The sequence below is a fragment of the Panthera pardus genome, unplaced genomic scaffold (assembly GCF_024362965.1).
Source record: "Panthera pardus isolate Hobbes unplaced genomic scaffold, ASM2436296v1 HiC_scaffold_12, whole genome shotgun sequence".
Taxonomy (NCBI): domain Eukaryota; kingdom Metazoa; phylum Chordata; class Mammalia; order Carnivora; family Felidae; genus Panthera; species Panthera pardus.
Genome location: NW_026526677.1, coordinates 99,616,980 through 99,640,689, shown reverse-complemented (window position 1 = coordinate 99,640,689; position 23,710 = coordinate 99,616,980). Strand labels below are relative to the sequence as shown.

General features: G+C 52.3%; 1 protein-coding gene across 2 annotated transcripts in view; it reads right to left on the bottom strand.

Annotated features, from left to right (window-relative positions):
• The window catches only part of DSCAML1 (DS cell adhesion molecule like 1), a 348,919-nt gene that overhangs the window by 312,254 nt on the left and 12,955 nt on the right, over nucleotides 1–23,710 (bottom strand). For both annotated transcript variants that reach the window (XM_053900430.1, XM_053900429.1), the window contains exons 2-3: nucleotides 19,948–20,265; nucleotides 15,712–15,858 (exon numbers count right to left, since the gene is read on the bottom strand). In XM_053900430.1, coding sequence (XP_053756405.1) covers nucleotides 15,712–15,858; nucleotides 19,948–20,265 — 465 coding nt within the window. The remainder of the gene's footprint in view (nucleotides 1–15,711; nucleotides 15,859–19,947; nucleotides 20,266–23,710) is intronic.

Here is a 23,710-nt window from a genome sequence, read left to right as displayed (position 1 = left end):
TGCATTTCCCCTACAGTATAGTATTTCATTGCGGAAATAGAAGAGATTTAATTTATCTATATTGGTTTCCAATCCTTTTACTATCACACACACAGTTGCCATGACAATTCCTGCCTTGCCCATATGTAAGAGTGTCTTTAAGGAACATGCATGTCGGAGCTCTTTTCCGGACATGTCTGTCTCCCCAGCAGGACACAGACCTGTCACCCACGGTGCCCCCGGTGCCCGGTATGATGGTGGGCGCATGGGGCTCAAAGAGTGGGTTAAACTGAACCAAGCCGAAAGGGATGTGTGGAATCATCTCTTCCAGCCCCTCTGCTTACAGATGAGGAAAGTGACATCCAGAGAAGGGAAATGAAAGCAGTCAACGAGAGAGCGGGAGCCAGAAACCTGTGCCCCTCCCCCAGCTTTCTGGTCCAATCCTCAGCATACTCTGGGGGAGGTGGTGACAAGCAGGCACACAATCCACACGAGAGAGGGCAAAGACAAAGGGAAGAGAGGTGTTAAGGAGATTATACCTGGGCGCTGGGCCTCCCAGCATGGAGGGTCGTCTCACACTCCCCCTCTGGATGAGATCTCACTCCTGGACACGCAGACAGAGACCTCGGATCTGGACACCCTGCACCCAGACCGAAGTCTGCCTTTTGTGGTCTTGTTTTGTGTCGCAGGAAGACCCTGGGCCTGGGACCCGAGAGACCCCGACACGTGGCCTAGAGGTGAAGAGTGGGGCCTGGCACCACAGGACCTGGGACTGAGTCCCTAGTCCGCTCCTTACCAACCGTGTGGCCTCGGGTACGTTACTTCGCCTCAACGTGCTTCATTTTTCTCATCTTTCAGATGAGGCTGGTAGGGCCCCTGGGCATCTGACTTCGGCTTAGGTCACGATCTCACAGGTCGTGAGTTCAAGTCCCATATCGGGTGGGCTCAAGTCCCGCTTCGGGTGAGCCCCACTTCTCTCTCTCTCTCTGCCCCTCCTGGGATTCTCTCTCTCTGCCCCTTGCTCACTTATGCCCCCCCCCCCTTCTCTCTCTCTCTCTCTCTCTCTCTCTCTCTCTCCCTAAAAATAAATAAATAAATAAGTCAAATGGGGCTGGTAATCCCAACCACCTTATCATGATATTGGGGGGACGACACAAGTTCTCCTGTATAAAGTAATCCACGCCGTGCCTGGCACATGCAGGTACCATGGGTTTATCACCACCCTCCCCTCCAAACTCCACGCGCTCTGCACAGCATGGCCTCACCTCCCCCTCTGACTCCTGGGCCTTGGGCAGGGCGCTTCTGAGGCCCCATTTCCTCACTTGAACATGGGGACAATGCCACCATGATCCCACTTTATCCCAACAATACAATGAGATCAATCAATGCAACAGGCCTTGATGAGGTCAGCTCATGAAATAGACGCACTGGAGCTCTTACCGTCTTATTTATCCAATCGTGTAACTGCCGGTGGGGCAGAGCCTCTTCCCACTCACCGTGGGCCACAGACCGCGTGGAAACAGGAAATATATTCTGTCTTTACAACATGACGTCACATCTACCACAGTGCCTGGCTCCGTACCTGGCCCATGCCATCGGAGGTACCGGAGGAAAGAGCAAAGTCACCGAATCTCTCACAGCCTCTGTCTGCTCATCTGGAAATGGGAAGGACTGTTCTGTGCTGCACAGAAACCTTGTGAGAGTCAAAGTATAATATGTATAAAGTGAGCTATAAACTATAAACGCACAATGCAAATTTAACTCACTAATGTAAAAAGAGAGAGACGGTTCCGTTTGTCTTTAATCCCTATACTGCTTAGACTCTGAGACGCGCCTGCCCAAAGGAGGCCCAGTGATAATTCTTGGGAAATTTAAGGGCAGGCTTAGACTCCGGGAGGCAGATGATCTCTAGGTTTCTGGGAACATCCTTAACCACCGAAGACCAGCTCCCCAAAGTCCGGACCATTCCCCACTCAAAATCTTCAACGACTCCCCATTCCCCTTTAATTACATAAAACTCGGTACAGCATTAATTACTCCCCACCCTTAAGTAAATATATCGTGAGCTCCAGACACACCAGCCAGTCTCCCCGAAGAGCACAGCCTTTGTTCACCGGGCACCCGGGGACTTTACCCCCGCCATGGCCTCCTGTATGCAGAGCACGGGTTTGCTTACCAGAATCGCCTAGGGGACTTTCACAAATACAGACGACTGGGTCTTACCTCGTCGCCTCCCCCCACCGCCGGGATCCAGACTTCATTGTTTGGGGTGGGCCTGGACGATAGTGGTGATTCTAACGTTGAGAACAGACAGGTCTAGAACACTGTCCCCTGCGGGAGCACCGCCTGCCAAAACAACTCATTCTCCAGGACCCCTGGGAAACGCCGCTTCTGGTGTGGCACCTGCTCTAACCACAGCAGACAGGGCTTCCCACCTGCGAGCCCGCAGAGGCCGTGCCTCTCCTGTGCCCTAATCACAGCTTCCTTCATTGGGGGTCACCTGTGTCCCACGTTCGACTTGCCTATCAGGCAGCAAGCCCCTCAACGGCCGGCACGGGTCGCTGCATCTTCCAGGCCTCTGCCCACCTTTCCTGTACCTACACCTCACAGGCCTCATCAAATAGTGACCGCTCCAAGGGTGTCCACAAAACTCACGACACCGAGTTCACCCTCATTCCTGCCCAGAAGATGAAGAGGAGAACAGGGGACCATCTGCTGTTCGGGAGAAAAGGCCAAGCTCTGTACACTCACCCAGACGCACTCTGGAGCTAGATGCTCCTATGCCCTTCCCCAAAGATAGTGGCCAAGGTGTCTGCCTTGGGTCTCTGCTCTTGAGGGCGCGTGTGGGGGTCTACACAGGTGAGGGGGAGTCTCCTCTTTCCAGAGGCAAAAACCGGGAGTGTTGAATACATGAAAAGATGCCTAGCGACACTCATCGTCAGGGAAATGCAAATCAAAACCACAATGACATATCCCCTCACACGGGTCAGAATGGCGACAATCAACAACCCAAGAAACAACCCGTACTGATGAGGATGCAGAGAAAGGGGAACCCTCGTGCACCGTTGGTGGGAATGCAGACTGGGGCAGCCACTCTGGATCACAGTATGGAGGTCCCCCAAAAAGCTAAAAATAGAACTGCCCTACAATCCAGCAATCGCACTACTAGGTATTTACCCAAATACAAAAATATTAATGCACCGTGATGTTTAGAGCAGCAGTATCTACAATAGCCAAATTATGGAAACAGTTCAAGTGTCCACTGATGAATGAATAAAGAAGATATGGGGTGTGTATGTGTGTGTGTGTATACACACACGCACACACACACACACACACACACACACACACACTGGAATATTACTCAGCTGTTAAAAAGAATGAAGTCTTGCCATTTACAACAACACGCATGGAGCTAGAGAGTATTCTGTGAAGCGAAACAAGTCAGAGAAAGACAGATACCGTATGATTTCACTCATATGTGGAATGTAAGAAATAAAACAGCAGTGCCTGGGTGGTTCAGTCACTTAAACATCTGACTCTTGATCTCAGCTCAGGTCGTGATCTCATGGTTTGTGGGTTCGAGCTCCATGTCGGGCTCTGTGCTGACAGCATGGAGCCTGCTTGGGATTCTGTCTTTCCCTTTCTCTGCCCCTCCCCCGCTCTTATTCTCCTTCTCTCTCTCTCTCTCTCTCAAAATAAATAAACATTAAAAATAAAAACAAACAAACAAGCAAAGGGACAGAGGGGCAAACCAAGAAACAAACTCTTAATTATAGAGAACTAATGGTTACCAGAGGGGAGGTGGGTGGGGCATGGGTGCAAGAGGTGACGGGGATTGAAGAGTACACTTGTCGCGATGAGTACCAGGTGACGTCTAGGAGCGTTAAACCACCATATCATGCACCTGAGATCAATATCACACCCTGTATCAACTGGAATTTAAGCAAAAACTTAAAAAAGCCGTACGTGCGTGGGTACATGTATGTACATATTCACCGTGTACAAATTACATCGCACATACTATTCGCACCCATTCGCACATACACAGTTTAATTAAAATGAGTTTCCTTGGTGTGTGGAAAGAGGAATTTCTCCAAATCCCCTGAGAGCCTCGAGCAAAGACCCTTGGGAATCCCTGTCTACATAACACAGCATCTTGCACACAGGAAATGCTCAAAAAACATTTGCTAAATTAAATAATGAACGAAAATTCAACCACTGCTTGTTGCTAATGCCAACATAGCCATTTAGACAGATTCGGGGGGTGAAGCCAACGTAAGACGTGGCATTGCCAGCTGCAGCCTGATGGCGTCTGTGCCTTTTCCTGGGCGCAGGCTCTGAGCAGGTACCCCGGCTTCCTGGGCTTGTGTAACGGCAGGCTCTGGAATATTCTAGATAGCGAGCCTCTTCCTTTCTGTGTCCCACTCCGAGGGTGGTGAGGAGGATCCCCCGGCATCCTCTCTGAAGGGACTCCTCTGCTTAACAAGGCCTCAGAGAGCCCACCAGACCCCCACACAGAGGTAGCATCCGATACCTGGCTGACTCCTGAGCCCATAAGCAGCTGAACGGAAAACCCAGACTCCGCTTCCAACTCCCACCCCCACTGCCACTCACTGTCACAGGCTCTGTCTCCCACTCTGTCGTCTGCTCCGCAGCCGCCCCTCCGGGCTTCCAGCAGATTCCGTGTTCCTAAAGATGTGGGCGTTCAGGTATGTTCTGACCCTGATGTGGAGGGCAGAAGCCTCTAGGTGTGAGAGGAAGATGCTTCCAACTTAGAGGCCTTCGTGCCAGCCTCTGAGCCCCTACTGTCACTGTCCTGGAATGCAGAAGGCTGTTCCTGGTTCCGCTGGCTCAGCATCCCACTGAGAAAGGCAGGCTTCGGCTGACTAAGACACATGCCTAAGCTCCTGAGGTTTCTGCACACGGCAAGGTGCCTGCTGGACCACAAAAGCCGATGGAATATCGGGCTTGTATATAGGCCTTCTGGGAAATACTCTGCCACTGCCCCAACATGAGGGTCTGTTCCCTCAACATCCTGCCCTAAGGTGCTCAGCCCCAATGTAATGAGACCCAAGCTCACCCCTACATGCTCACTCCTAGATGCCCACAATCAGACGCCCACCCCCTGGATGCCCCACCTACTTGCTCCCACCCGCACCCTCACTCCTCCCGCAGACCTTCCAGGCCTGGAGGGGATGACAAACCCTGGAACAGTTAGCCTGTATCCGTTCAGCACAAAACAGAGTTGAAACCCTACATCGAGAGGATCTCTATGTAAAACAAAACACGGAAACAAAACAAAAAACCAGGTCTATATAAAAAATGCTAGCTATACATGGAGACTATGTTTTCTCCACATAGAAAAAGTACCTAACTTCCAATCTTCACAGCTGCTGAGAATGAGACTCAGAGAGATAAAAAGACCCACCTAGGGTCACACGGCAAGCAAAGGGCGGGCCTCAGATTTAAACCCAGATCTCTGGCCAGAGCCTACACTGTTTTCGCTTTGCTATACAGCTTCACTCCATCAGGAAGAGGCTCCCAGCAAGCCCTGCCGACCTGAGGCATCACAGCAGCCCCAGGGCCTCCCCCTTCCCTTTATTTTAATTCATGCCATTGACAGCCCAATCCAGAGATCAGCACCCCCCCACCCCAATTAAACGTCTCTTGTAGGCATCCAATAAACCTCATCTGAGCGCCTACTCTGTGCTGGAGCTCAGTGACGCTTGTGGCATTACGGATGTAGACCCTCGTCCCGCAGCGACCCAGCCGACGTGGACCTCTGCCTGGAACCACAGCCCGTCCCCTGGCGGCTCACGTTCTGGCGGTGAGGTCTCATTGATACGCAACAGAGTTCAAAATCACAGGCTTGGCAGGAAGTGCCATCTATACATAGCTCTGCCATTCTGTAAGCACCGTTGGCTTCTCCTGAATAAACGCTACCCTACATTAAATGCCAGAATTCGGCGAGCAGTCCTGCATGTTTGCAATGAGATTGAGAACTAAAAGCAAGATTGATTCTGATGTGAACACCAGCAAAGCAAATGGGTTTTTGAAAACCCTATAATTTCCCTGCAACCCTTGACTTCACTAAACACACATTTTTAGACTACAGCACAGTTAGGTAGGCATTAAACAAAAATGAGGTAGTCTAATGATGATTTATGTGTAGGATAACCTTCCATAAAGCACCCCGCTCTGATTTCAGGGTAACTTACAGAGGTGCCAACTTAACCAAACAATGCCGCTTGCTCGGCGTCCACTGCCACGGCGTGATCTCGGGGCAAAGCGTCTGCCGGCAGTTGTCTTAAATCTGCTGAAATTCACCCAGTGGGTGCTCTGGAAATGCAGCACCTGCCATGAACTAAATGGAAAAGCAAAACACGACACATGCACACACCACCAGAAGCACCTGTGAACACAGACTATTTTGCTCGACTGTGGAGCCGCGGCTGATGGTTCTGGAACCAACCAACTGGCAGGCAACTGCAGAGCAGCCCGCCCGCCGGGAGATCGGAAGGGGTGCCGGGGAGCCGTGGGCGTGCGGTCCAGCGGGGGCCTCAAGGGCTCCTGAGGGGCGGGCATGACACCGGAGTTCCTGTACCCCCCTCCCCTTTCCTGGCTGGGTGACCTTGGGCAGGCCTCGCAATCCCCCCAAGCCTTGGTTTCCCTCTTAGGTGAAGTTGAGCACGTGTCCCCCTCAGATGGGATGGAAAAGATTCAGTAAGATTATGCCTGTGAGCAGGCTTTATAAGCCAGAGCACGCTGTACAGAGGAAAGGCGGCACAGGGCACGGTGTGAGAGGTGGCCCAAGTCACCGCTCGGAGCTGAAATCAGCGTGCCCTGGGCCCAGCTCCTCACTCTGTGGCCTTGAGCAGGTGACTGACCTCCCTGTGCCTCAGGCTTCTCATCTGCAAAATGGAGCTAACAATAGCAGCCGCTACATAAGACACTAGGGAGGATGAAACAAAATGGCCCGTGAAAAGCACGTATCACAGAAGAGCTCAGCAATTGATCACTTCTTTGCTTACTGACCGTTATTATCACCATGATTATCATTTCCAGTCAGGCCACCCGACTCGGGAGAGAATTCCTTTGCTGCCTCCGAATGTTCCCCTGTCATCTCTCACCTGCAGAGTGTGGTTTACGGCTTTAGAAGGTAGGATTTTCTCTCTGCACTCTAAGGAATAAATTAAGGCTGTCTGATTCTGATGGCCCTTCCCCCATGAAAGCAAACAATAAACAAACAATAATAACAGAATTCAGGGCCCGCTGCTGTTTCCTCTCTGTAACTGCCTTGCTGCGGGAAATAGTAATTGCCACGAGTCCCCGAGACAGGCCTCAGGCTAGAGTCACCGAAGTGCATTACAGGTAAAGACCATGGACTCTGGGTCCCAGCGACAAAAGCTTCGCCACTGAGAAGCTGTGTGACCCAGAGCAAATTGCTTGGCCTCTCTGAATCTCATTTCCTGTGTACCTACGAGTTGGGGGAGGGCGGGTAGCAGGCCTGCCTCACAGGGTTAAGAGGAGAATTCAATGGCAGGACGTCCAGGCACCTGCCGCCGGGCCCTACAGACACACGTGTCTTAATACGCTTCTCGCCTAACCACGCGCGTCCCCAAGCCTCACTGCATCTGCTTCCCCGTCTGGAAAGTGGGGAAGGTAATGGGGGTTACCGCAAAGAGCAAATGAGATCACGAAAAAGCTCTTCCTACACGGTGTGGGGTTGTGGAGACACTAGTTATTACTGAACCAGGCTCTGAGCACTTTGAGATCAGACCGGGCAGTGTGTCCCGGGAAGGGAGCTTTGCTGTGTTGCCACCGGACCCCACAGGCCTTCATCCCTTCCCTTAATGTCATTTCTATCAGGTACCGTGCAAGGCACAGGTGAAAAGGAGAGGAATTCCACACCGTCTTGGCGGTTTGTTTCCCTCATCTTGCCCCCGTGGTCACCCATCTCGCCTCAGTCCCGTCTTCTCAAGGTCACGTGTTCTACCGCCAGCCCGGCGCCCAGCACAGCCCAAGGCTAGACAACGTCACGAAGCTGGGGGTCAGGAGTAGCGTCTCCCTGCCGTGTTTAGACCCCTCCTTCCCCACCTGAGAATTCAAGCCTCTCCAGAGGCCTGCTTTCCTTGGCAGGGATTCCGTGCACAGGTTTCCTTATCCCCATTTCACAGACGAACGAAAGAGGCTTTGAAACTGACTTGCTCAAGAGCACGGATTAGGACTAGAAGACCACAGCCTGCCTTCTTTCTGCCGCATCCCACTACCTCTTCTGTAAGCTGTCTGCTCCCATCTGTCACCCAATTTCCTATCCGGTTGTCTTTTTCTTGCGGCTTTGCAGCAGTTTTTAAAATATATTTTGTGTGTCAAGTTTTCCGGAGGCAATATAGCGTAGGGCTTAGGAATGCAAAGAATGGCATCCGGATGTGTACGGGTGGGTCTAACGCTTCCTAACTTTAGGCAAGTCACTTAGCTTCGCTGTGCTTCAGTTTGTTCATCTGTAAAATGGGGGAATAATAGTCCCTTCATCAGATTGCTTTGAAGGCTAAGTGAGCCAACGCAGAACCTGGAAACCTAGTAAGGGTTTCATAAGTGTTGGGCGTTACCATGTTGCCCCTCCACACACACATTTTGTTTTCTTTTGTTTTTGCTTTTTTCCCAGAACTGGCACGAACGTCATATCCTGGCATCCTTTTCAAACTGCTCTCACCACTTAATTTACCCTCTGGGTCACCCCCACCCCCTCTCCTGCCTTCCTGCCTTTGCCCCTGCTGCCACCTCTACCCAAAGCGCTCCTTCTGCCCCCATGGCCCCGGGGAATGTATCCCAAGACTCAGGGCAGGCTTCCCTCCCTTTTGTGATGGCTCACTGGGCCACCATCAGAAAGAATCGCAGCTCTGTCATATCATGCTCTCCATGGGAAGATACTACAACCCTACTCCGGAGCTCTGCCGAAGGGAAGAAGAAGGTCATGGGCCAGTTCGGCTCCTCTTCAAGCCCTGACCCTGTGCCCTTCACCCAGCAGGGGCCCAAACCCCATTGTTAAATTGCCTTGAGCACACTATCTAGTTCACATTAGCCCAGACTGACCATCCCAACCCCTTTTCTCTACGGCCCGGGAGAGTCGAGAGCTGAGATCCCCCATTTTGCGTCTCAACAGAGCATCACAGGGGAACCCACAGAAGCCTTCTCTCTCTGGGTAGCTGTGGAGCAGCTCAGTGAAATAAAGACCAAGGACCACCCAACTTAAACCCTGTAATGCCACCGGGTTTCTGTGTGACCTTACCTAGGCCTCTTTCCTCCCTGCCACATGACAGTTTAGTGGGGGAGAGACTGGCATTTTGTCATCCTCATTAATCATCTTCTAAAAGACTGGAGAGAAGAGGGGCCTGAATAAAATAAGGAGCCTGCCCTTGCTGGTTATATATTCTCGTAGTGGGGAGAACACAGATTGCAAATGTACTAGACAAAACACGATTAGTGCCTTGAGCAAGGAACCGATAAAGTCCGGAGGGAGTTCACAAAAGGATCCCCTCGAAGAAGGTTAATCGGGGTGATTTTTAAATCCATTCTTAGCAGAAATCGGGAAAGAGATCATGGAAAAAGTGGTATTTGAACCAGGCTGTGAAAGATGGGTAGGGTTTAGATACACAAAGAAGGAGGGAAGTCTGATAGTAAAAACAAAACACCTCATGAGCAGTTGAAATAATGGGCTGTGAGAATGTCAAGAGAGAAGGGGTGAAGGGGGGCCCAAAAGAGCATCAGTTTATCAGTAAGTGTGGAGGCTGGGCTCCCGGACCTCCAGGGCCCTTCCAGCCCTGACAGTCTGTGACTCTCTCCGTTTGTGGCCTACATGCATCCAAACTGGTCTCCAGGCACAACCCAGCTCTCTCTTGTCTGCTGCGTCCCCCATCCAAGTTGGTGGAGACATATGGGATCCGAGGTAGTCTTGGTATCAGTCTGAGCAAAATGCAATTAATACGCTGAATCTGTATTCCAAAGCAACCAAGATCATATAGGACTGTTTACTGCGTGGAGATTATCTATCCCTGTCCATCAGAGCTGACAGCATGAACTGAATCCTAAACCCCCAGATGAGGACGGTCTTTGTGTCACCCACTGGGCCAAAAACAGAGCCAGTGCCCCATAAAGCCTTCTTGTTAGAATGGCTGTTTTATTCACTGATCTTTCAGCTAGAGATCTGTTGCCCTTCAGAAAAGCCAGGGCCTCTGGTCACTGAACACACAGCCAGAGGTCGGTAGAAAGGTTGGTGACACATTTCTGTCCCTAGGCAAGTGCAGGAGACAGGGACAGGCCCTCCTCCCGTAAGAAAACCTGAGGACAGTCCGGTTTTTAAAAAAGCTTATTTACTTAGAGAGAGAGTGAGCGAGCCAGAGAGGGGCAGAGAGAAGGGGAGAGAGAGAATCCCAAGCAGATTCCACACCATCAGCGCGGAGCCCGACACGGGGCTCGAACTCACGAACCGTGAGATCATGACCTGAGCTGAAATCCAGAGTCGCTTAACCAACTGAGCCACCCAGGCGCCCCAAGAACAGTCCATTCTTAATGAGAAGCTTGCCCTGGAGAGACAGCGGGAGATAGAAGGACTAGGAGGACCCCAATTCAAACCCAGGTTACAGCCTTTGTTAGCTATGTGACCTTGGGTAAAGTGTTTCATTTCCCTGGGCTTCAATGTCCTCATTTATAAAATTAGGAAAAAAAAAAAAGAAACAAAAAATGTTATCTCTTAAAGGGTTATTGCAAGGATTAGAGATAATTTGGGTCTCAATACATGATAGATATTATCATTAATCTCATTACTATTATGCTGTGACAGGTGCTAAGAGGGCCCTGAGGATAAAGAGATGGAAAAGATACAGCCTTATACCCTCCTGCAGCAGGGAGACAGAAACAACCACCCATCACCTAAGAGAATACGACATAAGTTCTGTCGGCAGGCTTACGGAAGGCCTCCCGGAAGGGGACCCATGTGGACCGAGTTTAAAGGACAAAAGAGAAGTAGGGTATCAATAAGGAGAGGAGGGGACAGGTACAGAGGAGACAGCAGACATCACAGCGATGAAAAGAGGTCTGAGAAAACCCGGGAATAATGTGGAACCCTGGGGACCATCAGGGAGGTGGGCTCGCTGACTCTCCTCCGTCAAGGGTAGGCTGCGGTCCAGGAGCCCTGCCCACTAGGAGGCCCCGGACCCCCTCTGACCAGATTCCTCCTGGCCCCTGCATCTCTCCCCCACCACCAACACACAGGGCCCCCAGCGTGCTCCCAGCCCAGCCAGGGCCTGATGACAACCCAGCATTCCAGAGCCCCATCCTCAGAGACAAGGGAGCCGATCCAGGCTTGTCTTCCAAAGCACCGGTGGACACATCTGGCCCACATCTGAGCAGTGTCCAAAACTCCCCTCTGGGGCCACGACAGCCAGTCAACATGCTGGTGAAGAGCATGCTGGGAAACTCCCACAAGGAGCCCGCATCGATATAATCAGGTCTGGTGGAAATTAAAAGCTATTAGGAACAGGGCCGGATTTATCTTTATATCCAATAACATGCATTGTAATGGTGATCATGCAGATGGGAAATTAAACCACATCTCAGCTTCACTGGAGGCCTTAATTTTGATTTATGTTTGTGCACAGCCCTTTGCCCTCTGGACACCCCCACCCCACCCACTCTGGACAGCCAGTTCTCCTCAAGACCAAGGCCCCCGAGACAGGAGTAAAGGGTAGGAATTGCCAGATCATAGGTGAGAGGCTCTGTGCTCTTACATCTGTAAATACCCCAGTGGAAGGGAGACGTCCAGCTTGGAGGGAAAAGGCAGGGGTGTAGTAGGGAGTTCTGGGAAGTAGCATTTTGGGGAAAGTTTGCATCTTGGTCTCTCCAGCCTCTACCTGGGAAAAGTACAGGCAAAAAGCTGCTGAGAGTTTCTGCGGCCGGCTCCCAGAGGCTTATCTGCCCCTCCCCACCCCGGACAGCTGGGAAGGCTAACCTGTGAGCAAACACCCAACTCACAGAGCGTGTTTAGGCACCAAGCCCTTAATTCCTTCCAAACACCCTCAGAGAGAGGGGTTGAAGGGTAAGCTCTTCATTAGCAGAGGCCTGCACCCACCCCCTCGCGCCCCCTCCTCAAAGGGCTGCTGCTCTCCCCAAGAAGATGTCCCCTGGGGCCCTGAGCGACCCACCTCAGCCTTCCCATTCCTCCTCTTGCTCTCCATCACCTGCTTCTGTTGGCCCTGTGGTCTGTGAAGGATCTGAGATCAAAGTCAGCACTGTTCTGTCTGCTCCAGAAGCCTACTCTAAAGCATCAGGGGGGATAACCGGCTCCTGGGTCCTCCCCTAACCTCACGGCAACCTAATCATTAAACCTTCCCCCACCATGAGAAGCTGATATCCGACCTCCCAGACAACACACACACACACACACACACACACACACACACACACACACACACACACTGGGTACAGTGTGAGTAGGGAAGGCAGATAATCCTGTTTTTATGAGAAAAAAAAAAAAACAATGAACAATTTGCATTTTCCAAAATTAAAGCATGCGGCGTGTGGGCCCAAGTTCTGGCTTCTCATCTACAGAGGCTGGAGGAAGCAAAACTCTAGTCGCTGGTTCTCATGGATTCCTCTGGGAGCGTGTTAGTTGGATTTGTGTGCTTTGGAAAGTCTGTCCCTGGATCTAAAACGTGGCTGTAGAAGGATCTAGAATGATTATGGATGGTGCCCGAGGGCTGGGCAGGGGAGGAAAATTCTCCAAGGCTAAAGGAAAGAAAGAGGTGCCACAGAACTGAAGTTTAACAGAGCCCTGCAGATTAGGACCAAGCCCACTTCCCTGATAATTATGCCCTTTGGGGCCCCCAGCCCTGTCTTGACATCAAAGATTGCCCCGAAGCCCCAACTACAAGGGTTGCCGCGGGGAAGCTCACTGCCTCCAGCTCCGACGCCTAGGAGTCGGGTTAACCTTCCTGCTCTCCCGTCTGCACCGGATGTCGTCATGTCGTCCGACCCCACACCCACTTCGATCACCCTTATTTCAACACTCTTCCCACATTCCTTCTCGACTTTTCCAACCACCCATACATGCTCCGACGGAACGTTTAGCAAGCACTTGCCCTGCATGTACAAGGTGACGTGTTAGAAGCCAGGGAATGTGTGGATGAGCCAGCCATTTCCCACGCTGGGAAACTCAAAAAGGGGGGCCACAGGGCCTGTTACATGGAAACAGACACACTGCCATGGGAAACAGCGGGAACAGGAATGCCCTCTTCCCACTGGGTCATCATCATCATGGTCACAGCGGTCCTCGGTGTGCCAGGCAGCGTTTGGAACCTTTTACAATATTGACTTCTTAAACCGTGTAAAGTAGGGCAATCATCATGCCCATTTTACTATAGCTGGGGAAACTGAGGCACAGCGGGGCAAAAGACTTGCGCAGCTCATTAAACAGTGGGATGAGTCTCAACCTAGGTGGTCTGGTCGCCAACTCCAGGGACTCAATTCCACGAAGCCTTCCCTAAAACGCAACAGGGACTTTTTTTCCCCTTCCTAAGGCCAAAAGCCTCCTTGTCTAGAGCACACATTTAAAGCCTCCGTTGTAGTCAGAGTAACACTGTGTTGGATATACGTGGATGGGTGCTGGGAGGCAGTTCTGCATGGGGTTAGTGCACAGGTGGAAAGAACAGACCTGAGTTCGAGCCCCCGCCCTCTGCTTAATAGATGCCTTACCCGGAAGAAGTTACTTCCTCTTCTGTAAAGTGGAGGGAAGAAATACACTTAACAGACTTTTTATGAGAACAAAATTAGATCACATAGGAACATTTCTTAGCCAGTGCCTGGCAGGCAGTAGCACTCAAACAATAATAATTATTATTTAATAATATTACTAATTGATATTACTTTAATGAATATAACTCTTAGTCCATAAACTCAAGTGTATAAAAAATACCACCTTTCTTTATGTTCTGTCAATCACGTTCCATCGGACTCTGTGAGATAAATGGGCCATTCGATCTTCATTACTGGGGCTTCCCCCAGGGATGTGCCAAGGTCCGCGGTCTCTCGCCAGCCGGTTGCCCCTGCCTGCATGACCCCTTTGGGTCTTGAGCTGTGCACCCCATGCCTCATTTGGACGCAAGAACCCTGGACTCAGTCCCAGACCCCGCAGAGCTACACACAGCCACCCATTGTGGGGCCCAACTGCTTCCTCCAGCTGCACCCACTAAGCGGCCTCCAGTCCCATCTCCATCCCTGGGATTCGGACTCGTCTATGTCCCGTTTGTTCCTTGTCCTCAGAGGCCCTCTTCCCCAGCCAGAACACCCATCCTAACCTCTCCTATGAGCTTATGGTTTCACAAAAGGCAGGAAGAGCGGTTGTCTCAAAGTAGATTCGGATTCCTGTCCTGCTACAAGCTCTGAAGCCGGGAAACATAACGGCCTGGCCATCTGCTTGGAACTGAGAGAAGGAAAAAGCACCAGGAGCAAAACACAAATTAATGTCTCCAGAAGAGTATCCCGCCATGTCAGCTGTAAATATGCCTAAGCATTGGCTCTCCTCCCAACTGCACTGGAACCAGGTAAAGAGCTTTAAAAACACTGATGCACAGGCTCTACCACCGAGATACTGATTTGGGGGCGGTCCCAAGCACCAGTGTCTTCCAAAGAGCTCCCCCGGGACTCAACTGCGCAGCACGATTTAGAAACCCGGCTTTACAGCTTTCAGGCATCGAAGTCTGCCTTCCCTAACCAACCCGAAAACCCAAGCAACGAGAATCATTTCATACGACCAACAATGAGACATCAAAGCTACAAGGGCGCTCAACACCTGGTCAGCTTCCTCCATTTCACAGAAAGGACAAACCAAGGTGCTCAGCCGGGAAAGGAAGAAAAAGCAGGAGATCGTGTGCACCGTGCAGGGATGGAGGCAGAGGGGCCGGGAGCGGTGGGGGGAAAACCACCCTTTTGGAACCGGAGGCCTGGAGGCGTTTTGAGGACTTGAGGTCCTCTCTTGGGGTTTCCAGACCAGATTTCCTGTTGAAGGGACAACACCACATAGGAAAAGGGAACCAAGAACGAGGGGCTCGCGATCATGGCGGCTCTAGCAAGGTGAACCCACGACGTGGCATTGACCTCTTCTCCCAATGCCAGGCACAGGCAGGCTCGGGCCAGCTAGAATCCTAATGGGGTGTTTGGCTAAGTCATGAAAACAAAGTCCCACACGCATGTTACCCGTGTCTGGTGCCCTCAGGATCCGGTGCTCATTGCTTGGTCATTCCATGCGAGAATGCACACCACAGCCAGCCTCCTGGCTGTCCTCTCCCCACAGCCCGCCACGGTGAAGAAGCCTCCAGCCTCACCTCCCATTGCAAAAAGCAAGGGCAAGCAAAGGTCCAGGGGCCAGGAAGGATGGAGACCCCGCTCTCTGGGGGAGTAGGATGCACCCTGTGCCAGACAGGACCGTCGCACGCCCAGCAGAGAGAGAGGCCGCTGGCACGTGGGTTTCCACCGCCCCACGGAGAGACGTGCCCAGCCGAGACCAAAGATGCTTTTTTTGCCGAAGCATCACTAGAACAATAACAAATCAGTCACCAGAACCAACCTCAAGATCTCAGCTCAACAACCAACTCAGCACCTCTGCTTTATCTCTCCCCCAGTCCCCGCCCGCCCCGCAGCACCCCTGCCCGCCACGGCGCCACAGTCCTGCCTTACCTGGGATGATGGAGACCGTGTCCTTCTCCCAGGACACAACGCTAACATATTCCTGCACTGAGGAGGGGATGAGGCACTTGAAGACGGCCACGTTTCCACGCATTGACCTTTGATCCTCCACCCGGACGGTGTAGGGTTCCCTGAAAACTGCAGAAAGATGAGGGAGCGGGAAAGAGGGGGGACGTCACAAGGCTGGGACTTGGTAGGGCCCTGAGAAGGGAACGGAGAGCCAGCTCAGCCCCCCCAGCCCCTCCCCCAGGCCCCACCCCCCATCACTTCCTCCCCCACCTCCCGTTTAACCAGCCCCAAGGTTCCTGCCATGATCTTCCTCCTGCCTGAGTCATGTCCTCTCTGCCCTATGGGGGAGCCTACTCCCCCTCAGAAATACCCAGCCTTCCTCTGCAAGACCATAAGCCCAGCTTCTAACCTGTCCGATTTCAGGGAGGATTAACAAACCATTCGATTGGGAGGGCCTGAGGGCAGCAGCTAAGTGCTGCGTTGTGATCACATTCAACAAGGGGATATGGAGGCAACGAGGAAATGCGATAGAATTCCTCTAAGCAAACCACACTTGATTTCCTACATGCTTCCTGGGCCCCGGGTGGCAATGGTTTTAGGCACAGCGACCATAACCTGCCAAAAATAAAAACTGCGACACGGGATGTAACAACAGACTTTTGTGCCACTTCAACGTGACAGGCAGCCTGGGAAAATGTAGCTCACACACCAAACTTTGCGGAAGGGCCTGGTGCTTTAGGAGGACAACGGAAGAGAATATCTGAAATTGGGATGGTCTGAAAATGGGCGGTCTCTAAGACTCCCCGCAACAAAGAATCCTTACTGCTCTCTCCTACCTCCTGACACTGCCTACAGCCTGACCCCCAGGCTTGCCCCTGCCTCCAGAACTCTCCGTTCCTTCCCCACAGTGTGCAGTGGGGACCTCCCGCCTCAGTCCCGCGGCTGGGTTCTAGGCCGCTGTCACCTGCAGCCACGCTACATGTCGGGTCCCATGGGTGGGCTGGCTGAGCCTCGGGGGTGGGGCCAAGGGGCCCTGCCTCTCCCTTGTCCTCCTCTGCTTGGCCTCTTCCAGGGATCGTTCCAGCCTTCCACCCTTCTCTGCCAAGCGGAGTTGGTGCAGCCAGATCCCCGCTGTCTACCGACCTTGTCCTTCAGCAGGCACCTGGGCAGCGTGCCCTCCTGCTCTCCCTGCCACGGTTGCCAGGGTGACGCTCAGGGCCCCGCAGCCCCTCTGGCTGTGCACCTGCAGCCCCTCTGGCTTCATCAAGAGCCGCTTAATTGGCTGTGTCTCTAGTCAGGCCAGCCCTGCCCGGCCTCCCCAGGCCTTTATTCTCTCCCCACCTCCCTGTTGTGACTGTGCCAAAGAAGAGAGAGAGCTGAGGTGGAGGAGAGGTGGAGAAGGGTGTGGGCAGGGCACCGCCCAGGGCTGTGAGAGAAGCACCCAGGAGGCTGACGGAGAGCTGACACAGGAAGGAAGCAGAGTGGAAGAGGACAGAGCTGGGCTTTGGGTGCACCCGGCCCTGAAGACTCCCAGGGGGCCAGCAGAGGCCGGGCTCGGGAGCAAGCAGGCCTGCCTCCTCCTCTGAGCCGCTGTGTGACTCTGCCCAAGAGGTACTTAACCTTCTGGAGCCTCGGTTTCCTCATTCGTCAAAGGAAATCACAACAATGATAACAGCAGCGTGTGGAAGGCCTGGCCCAGGAAAGCACTGCAAAAATACTGTTTGTCATTATAGCTTGTACCTCTGACTAGCTGGCTATGTGCCCTTGGGCAAGCCACTTAACCTCTCCTTGTCTTAGTCCCTCATTTGTATTTAAAAAAAAAAAAAAAAAAAGGACTTTACAGGATTGTGATGACAATTGCATCCTAACCCAGTGACAGGCACACAACTGGAAATATGACCTTACTTTCTCTTAAACCAGTCCTCTAGGCTGTGGAGGCCGGCACTGCACCAAACCTTGGCCTCAGGGCTTCCAGCCCGGCACGTGATGGTGTTAGGGGGACAGTGCAAAGGGTCTACTCCTAAGAATAAGTTCCACAGGGAGCCCCAGGAGCGATACCCTGAGGACGGTCCTGGGTTCGAAGAGCTCACATCTACTCCCAACCAAACCAACTGGATGAAGACCAGCTCTTTAATCAAGAGTGCCCTCCCCACCTCACCCCCTGAGGACACCTGTTGCCAGCTCCTTGGAACCTTGGACCTGTGAGAGGCACTCCTAAGGCAGAAGGATCCTGGAAGTCAGAGATCTTGCAGGATCTTGGCCGGCAGGTTGGGAGGCCTTCCCCAGAACCCACCCTTCTTTGCCCAACACAATCACCAGGAAAGATGGCACACCCAAGGCTTGGTGCCATCAGAGCGGGTTGGCTAAAACATCATCTGTCCTCTCCCACCCAGAAAGCTCTTCTAAGAAAATCAGTCCCAAAACGTCAGTGGTTTATTGCTACTTGAGGTATACCTTACAACGGATTATGACATACCAGGGCATTCTAATTAAGATTAGAATTAATTAATTAATTAATTAAGATTAAATTCTAATTAAGAGTAGCTCCACCTAAGCCCTTCCCTCACCTCCTGACCTCGCTCCCAGAAATGAAATTTTTTATTTTCTTTAAAGAGAACAGCCGAGGAGCGCCTGGGTGGCTCAGTCAGTGAAGCAAGCATCCGACTTTGGCTCAGTCATGATCTCACGGTTTGTGGGTTCGAGCCCCAAGTCCGGCTCTGTGCCAACAGTTCAGAGCCTCAAGCCTGCTTCCGATTCTGTGTCTCCCTCTTCTCTCTGCCCCTCCCCTACTTACACGCTGTCTGTCTCAAAAATAAACATTAAAAACAAAATAAAGAGGACAGCTGAGAAACCTCACTTCCTTGCCTCCACTGACCCTTCCAAAGACCAAAATGCTTCACTGCTACAATTTTCCATCACGGGTTTTATCTAAATGCCCGTTCTCCTAAGATATACTCAAAGATCCATCAACAGTGGATTGGATAAATAAATGTCGTAGTTGAACGATAGAATACTACACAGCCATGCGAATGAACAACCCCATTCAACTACACACAGCAGTAGAGGTAAATCCCACAAACGAGAGTGAGCAAAGGATTCAAGAGAATACACAATGCAGGACTCCATTTATATAAAGCACAAAAAGAGGCAAGCACCTGTATTGCTAGAAGTCAGGACAATGGTTTCCCCTAGGGGGGTGGTGACAGAAAAGAGGACAAGGGGGGCTTCTGAGGTGCTGATGTTGTGTATCTTTATCTGGATGTTAAAGTCTGTGACAATTCATCAAGCTACCTGCTCGTAATATGTGTACTTTTCTTTATATATTTAAATAAAAGGGGTGGGTTTGGGGGGTTTTTGTTTTTTGAAGCCAGCAACTCACTGGACATTTTCCATGATTCAAGCACTGAAATGAACACTTAATTTAAACAAGCACCAGCTGCCTTGGGGCGCCTGGTGTGGCTCAGTCGGTTAAGCTTAAGCGTCCAACTTCGGCTCAGGTCATGATCTCACGGTTCATGAGTTCAGGGCCCACATCGGGCTCTGTGCCAACAGCTCAGAGCCTGGAACCTGCTTCGGATTCTGTGTCTCACTCTCTCTCTGCCCTTTCCCTGCTTACACTCTATCTCCCTCCCTCTCAAATATAAACAAACATTATTTTAAAAAATTGTTTTTTTAAATAGATGAGCACCAGCCACCTGCGTGGCTCAGTTGGTTAAGCACCCTCTTGATTTCAGCTCAGGTCATGGTCTCACATTTGGTGAGTTCAAGCCCCAAGTTGGGCTCTGTGCTGACAGTGCAGAGAACCTGCTTGGGATTCTCTCTCCCTCTCTCACGGGCGTGCTCTCTCTCTCTTTCCCCCCTCCTACCCCCTCTCGCGTGCACACCTGTGCTCTCTCTCTCAAAATAAAACTAAACGTTAAAAAAATAAATAAACGAGCACCAGCTCAGTTACCATCACAGGTCGTGATGAATGGGGTAGGTGTTGGCATCAGCTTTGCAGAGGAGAATGGGAAGGAAGGCTCAGAACGGTGTTCCTTTCGCCTAAGGACGCCCACCCCGTAAGGAGCCAAGACTCCAAAGGACCAGAAGACTTTCCTTGAGAGACAGACTTCTTCCACGCCCCCCACATGGACCCTCAGAACAAGGGGCTCTGCCCGTTCCCCGTCACCACCCTTAAGACGGAGCTCTCCAGGAGGCAGCAGGTGGCTGACACCTTACCTGCTTTGACGCGGATGTTGGGGCTCCGGATCTTGCCGGCCGCATTCTCCGCGGTGCAGAAGTAGTCATTGTCGTGGATAAAGCTATTGAAGGCGGAGGGGGAGAAGGGGTAGAGCTGCAGTGTCCCGTTGGCGTGAACGTGCCGGATGTGTGGCACGTCGTAGATGTCGTCCCCCGTGGCCAGGTACCATCGAAGGGCCGCGCTGGGGGAGCCCGCAGCCGGGCAGGGCACCACCACCCCCACGGAGCTGGAAAAGGTCACCTGCTGCAAGGAGTCATTTACAAAGTAGAGGCTGGTGCCGACATCTTCAGGGCGAGCTGCAGGGGAGCCAAGGGGAGAGGCTGGGTTAGCCGTGTTCTGATAATAACCCCCCACACCACAGAGCCATGTGCCCCACGCCCATTCATAATTTAAGCACCAGTCACTCAGGAAGCACTTACTGAGCTGACGATGCCCCGGGCACTGGCACAGGCAGATGTGAGACAGTTCCTGCCCCACAGAAGCTTCCAGCCCAGCACATGAACGGCCTGAGTGAAAACATCTCACCTCCCATACCAAGCCGAGCCCACGGAGAGGGGATTGGCCACCACTCCGCTAGGCTGAAGGGTCTGAAGCCATGATCCACTATTGGCAACCACACGTGAGGACAAGTACTGAAATGGCTTCAGTAAGTATTTATTGAGCACCTACTATATGGCAGGCAGGTTCACACCCATTACCTCAATTCATCTGCACAACCCTGAGAGGAGCTGGTATCATTTTTTTTTATCATTCCCTTTCCAATTTTTAAAAATTTTTGTAATGCTTATTTATTGCTGAGAGAGACAGAGTACGAGTGGGGGAGGGGCAGAGAGAGAGGGAGACACAGAATCCGAAGCAGTTTCCAGGCTCCGAGCTGTCAGCCCAGAGCCCGACGCGGGGCTCGAACTCACTGACCGTGAGATCCTGACCTGAGCTGAAGTCAGACGCTCAACCGACCGAGCCACCCAGGCGCCCCTATCATTCCCTTTCATAGGCTGAGAACAGTCATGTGATTTGCCAGAGATCACGCTGCTAATAAGCAGCAGAACTGAAATGTGAACCCACTGCTTCTAGGGAGGATTCGAGCACTTTCTATCATACCATAGGTGAAAGGTCTCAAGACCATGGGGTACAAAGAAGGGGAATGCTCGCCTGAAGCAGAGACAATGGCAGGAGACCTTGCGAGCAGTCTTCCACCTCTGGAGGCCACTCTGGAAAAGGCACAGCCCCAGAGGGACTGATCAAGGACCGGAGGTACCGTGGGTGGATAAGACCTGGGTGAGGAAGCAAGAGCCCCACCAGCTTGCTTTTTTTTTCTTTAATGTTTATTTATTTTTGAGAGAGAGGGAGGGGGAGGGGCAGAGAGAGAGGGAGACACAGAATCCGAAGCAGGCTCCAGGCTCAACGCTGTCAGCACAGAGCCCGACGCGGGGCTCGAACCCACAGACCACGAGATCATGACCTGAACCGAAGTCGGACAGCCAACCGACTGAGCCACCCAGGCGCCCCAACCCCACCCAGCCCTGACACTGACTGACTGTGGGGACGCTCCCCTTCTCTGTCCTTCTGCTCCTTCGCTTATAAAGTGGGGTGGGGGTAGGGGTGGGTGGACAGGGCTGCAGAGACCTCAAGCATCTGTGACCGGTCGCCATCACAGCACTCCGCCACCGGGAGGACGTGCTCAGGAGTGCAGCTGCCTGACTAGAGCAGGGCCACCTGACCGGGAGGACAGCTGTCCGCAGCTCTCACACCGGCGCCCGGCCTCAGTCTTTCCTGCCTGATGGGACGCAGCGCTGAATGGTGGAATCGGGGCCTCCCTCCCTGCTGAGGAGCCTTGCCTCCCTAAGAAGGGCCACCTCTGAGCAAGTGGCGACGACCCAGAAGGAGAAGACAGCCCAGTCCCAGGTCTCCGGCTGGAAGCCCCTCCCTCTCCACCAGGAAGATCACGCAGCAAACAAACCACTCCGCGGCTTATTTAAAGAACGTTGCAGGGGACCCAACTTGACCTCAATTTCCACAACTTTATGAGAAGGAGGAGGGCCTGCATCCGGACTGTATTAATATTCTTGGCTTAACTCTGAGCGGAGCCTCCAGGGAGACCGCACCGGGCAACTTGTTGAGGGAGGCCATTAAGCCTCATTGGTCAGAGCAATTCCCATCATCTCACAAAAAGCCACGATGAAGCCATTAGCATCAGTGCCAGAAAACACGTCCAGGGGCTCCTTGCTGGGGTGTCAGGGGCATCCTCTTAGCGGCAAATGCATTTGCTGTCCCCACCAGGCGCAGCACCCTTAGCGGCTGAAAGGCTCTTGGGGAGGGAATGGTATCACCTTTCCAACCTCCTCTTCACACTGCCTCCCCTGGTGACGGTCCCGGTGTTGATGACTGAGCAAGCCTGCTCTGAGGGGAGCGGCCCGTCTCCTAAGACTTTCAGAAGCTCAGAAACGTGCCTCACTCACAGCGGCTAGAGTATTCTCCAAAATCACGAAGCCCCGGAACCTCACGGGCCAGCAAACTGAGGCCTAGGAAGGCTTCTCCTTGGACCCAGATTTGCCAGGCTCCCTTTCCGTGACCTGCTCCCCTTGTGAGAGACTTCCTTACTGCGATTCATTCAGCAAATATTTGCGAAGCGTCTTCCACACGCCAGGCGCTGTTGTAAGCACGTTACTTATACGACCTCTTTTAACCTTGCAACAACCTTATGCAGTAGGGGGTACTGTCCATCCCAGTTTACAGATGAGGAAACCAAGGCACCAAGAGATCAAAGCAACTTGCCCAAGACCACACAACCAGTGAGCGAGGGCCCGGGGATGCAGACACAGGCAATCTGAGCCCAGAGTCTGGAACAATTGTTCGGAACAATTAGATGATTGTAACCGTTGCGGTAACAAAGAGGGGGCCCTCGCCTTCCTCAAACACCACCTGGCCACCAACATCCATATTGAGATGGCCAAGAACAGAATTAATACACCTGTGCACCTGCACACATAGACACACGCACACACTCCTCCTGGGAGGAGCCCCCTGTTGGACTCGACATCTCAGACAGTGCTTAGCCTGTGAGAGCAGGTCCATCACTCTGGGGTTCTGGAGGCTTCCTGAGACAACCTAGTTAATCAGACATCCTCTCCATGGCAGCTTTATGGATTTGGGGAGCCAAAATCCATCAAGGTACAGCAAGACTCTACATTGTGCCTGACAAATGGACGGGGGAAGCGGAGAAAGATTCCTGACGGAGAGGAGTTCAGAATTATCTGATTCAAGGAACAGGGTAAGAAAATATTTGTGACGTAGCCCTCAGTAATAATAATACCACCAGCAATTATAATAGGCTAGACCCGATGTAGATATTATCTCACTTAATCTTCACGACTCCCTGCGGAGTGGTATTATTGTTATTTTGATCTCACAGATAAGGAGATTAAGACTCAAAGTTAACTAACTTCTCCAAAGTAATACAGTGTAAGTGTCAGAGCTGGGACTGAATCCCAACGCCGCCTTACTTCTGGACCCGGGGATAGAACCGCTCTATTCCGTGAACCACAGTGGAGACAAACCACGAAATCTGGCTTTCCGGGCTGGGTACGTCCCGCCCCATCCTTTCTTCCATCTCAACCGCACCCCAAACACACAGCCCTCGTCTCCCTCTCTCCTGGCTGGAAATCCGTCCCACACCTCCACCTGCGAGACGGCCCCTTCGTCGGGCCTCCTCCACTGCCACCAGGAGCATCGGCCACAATG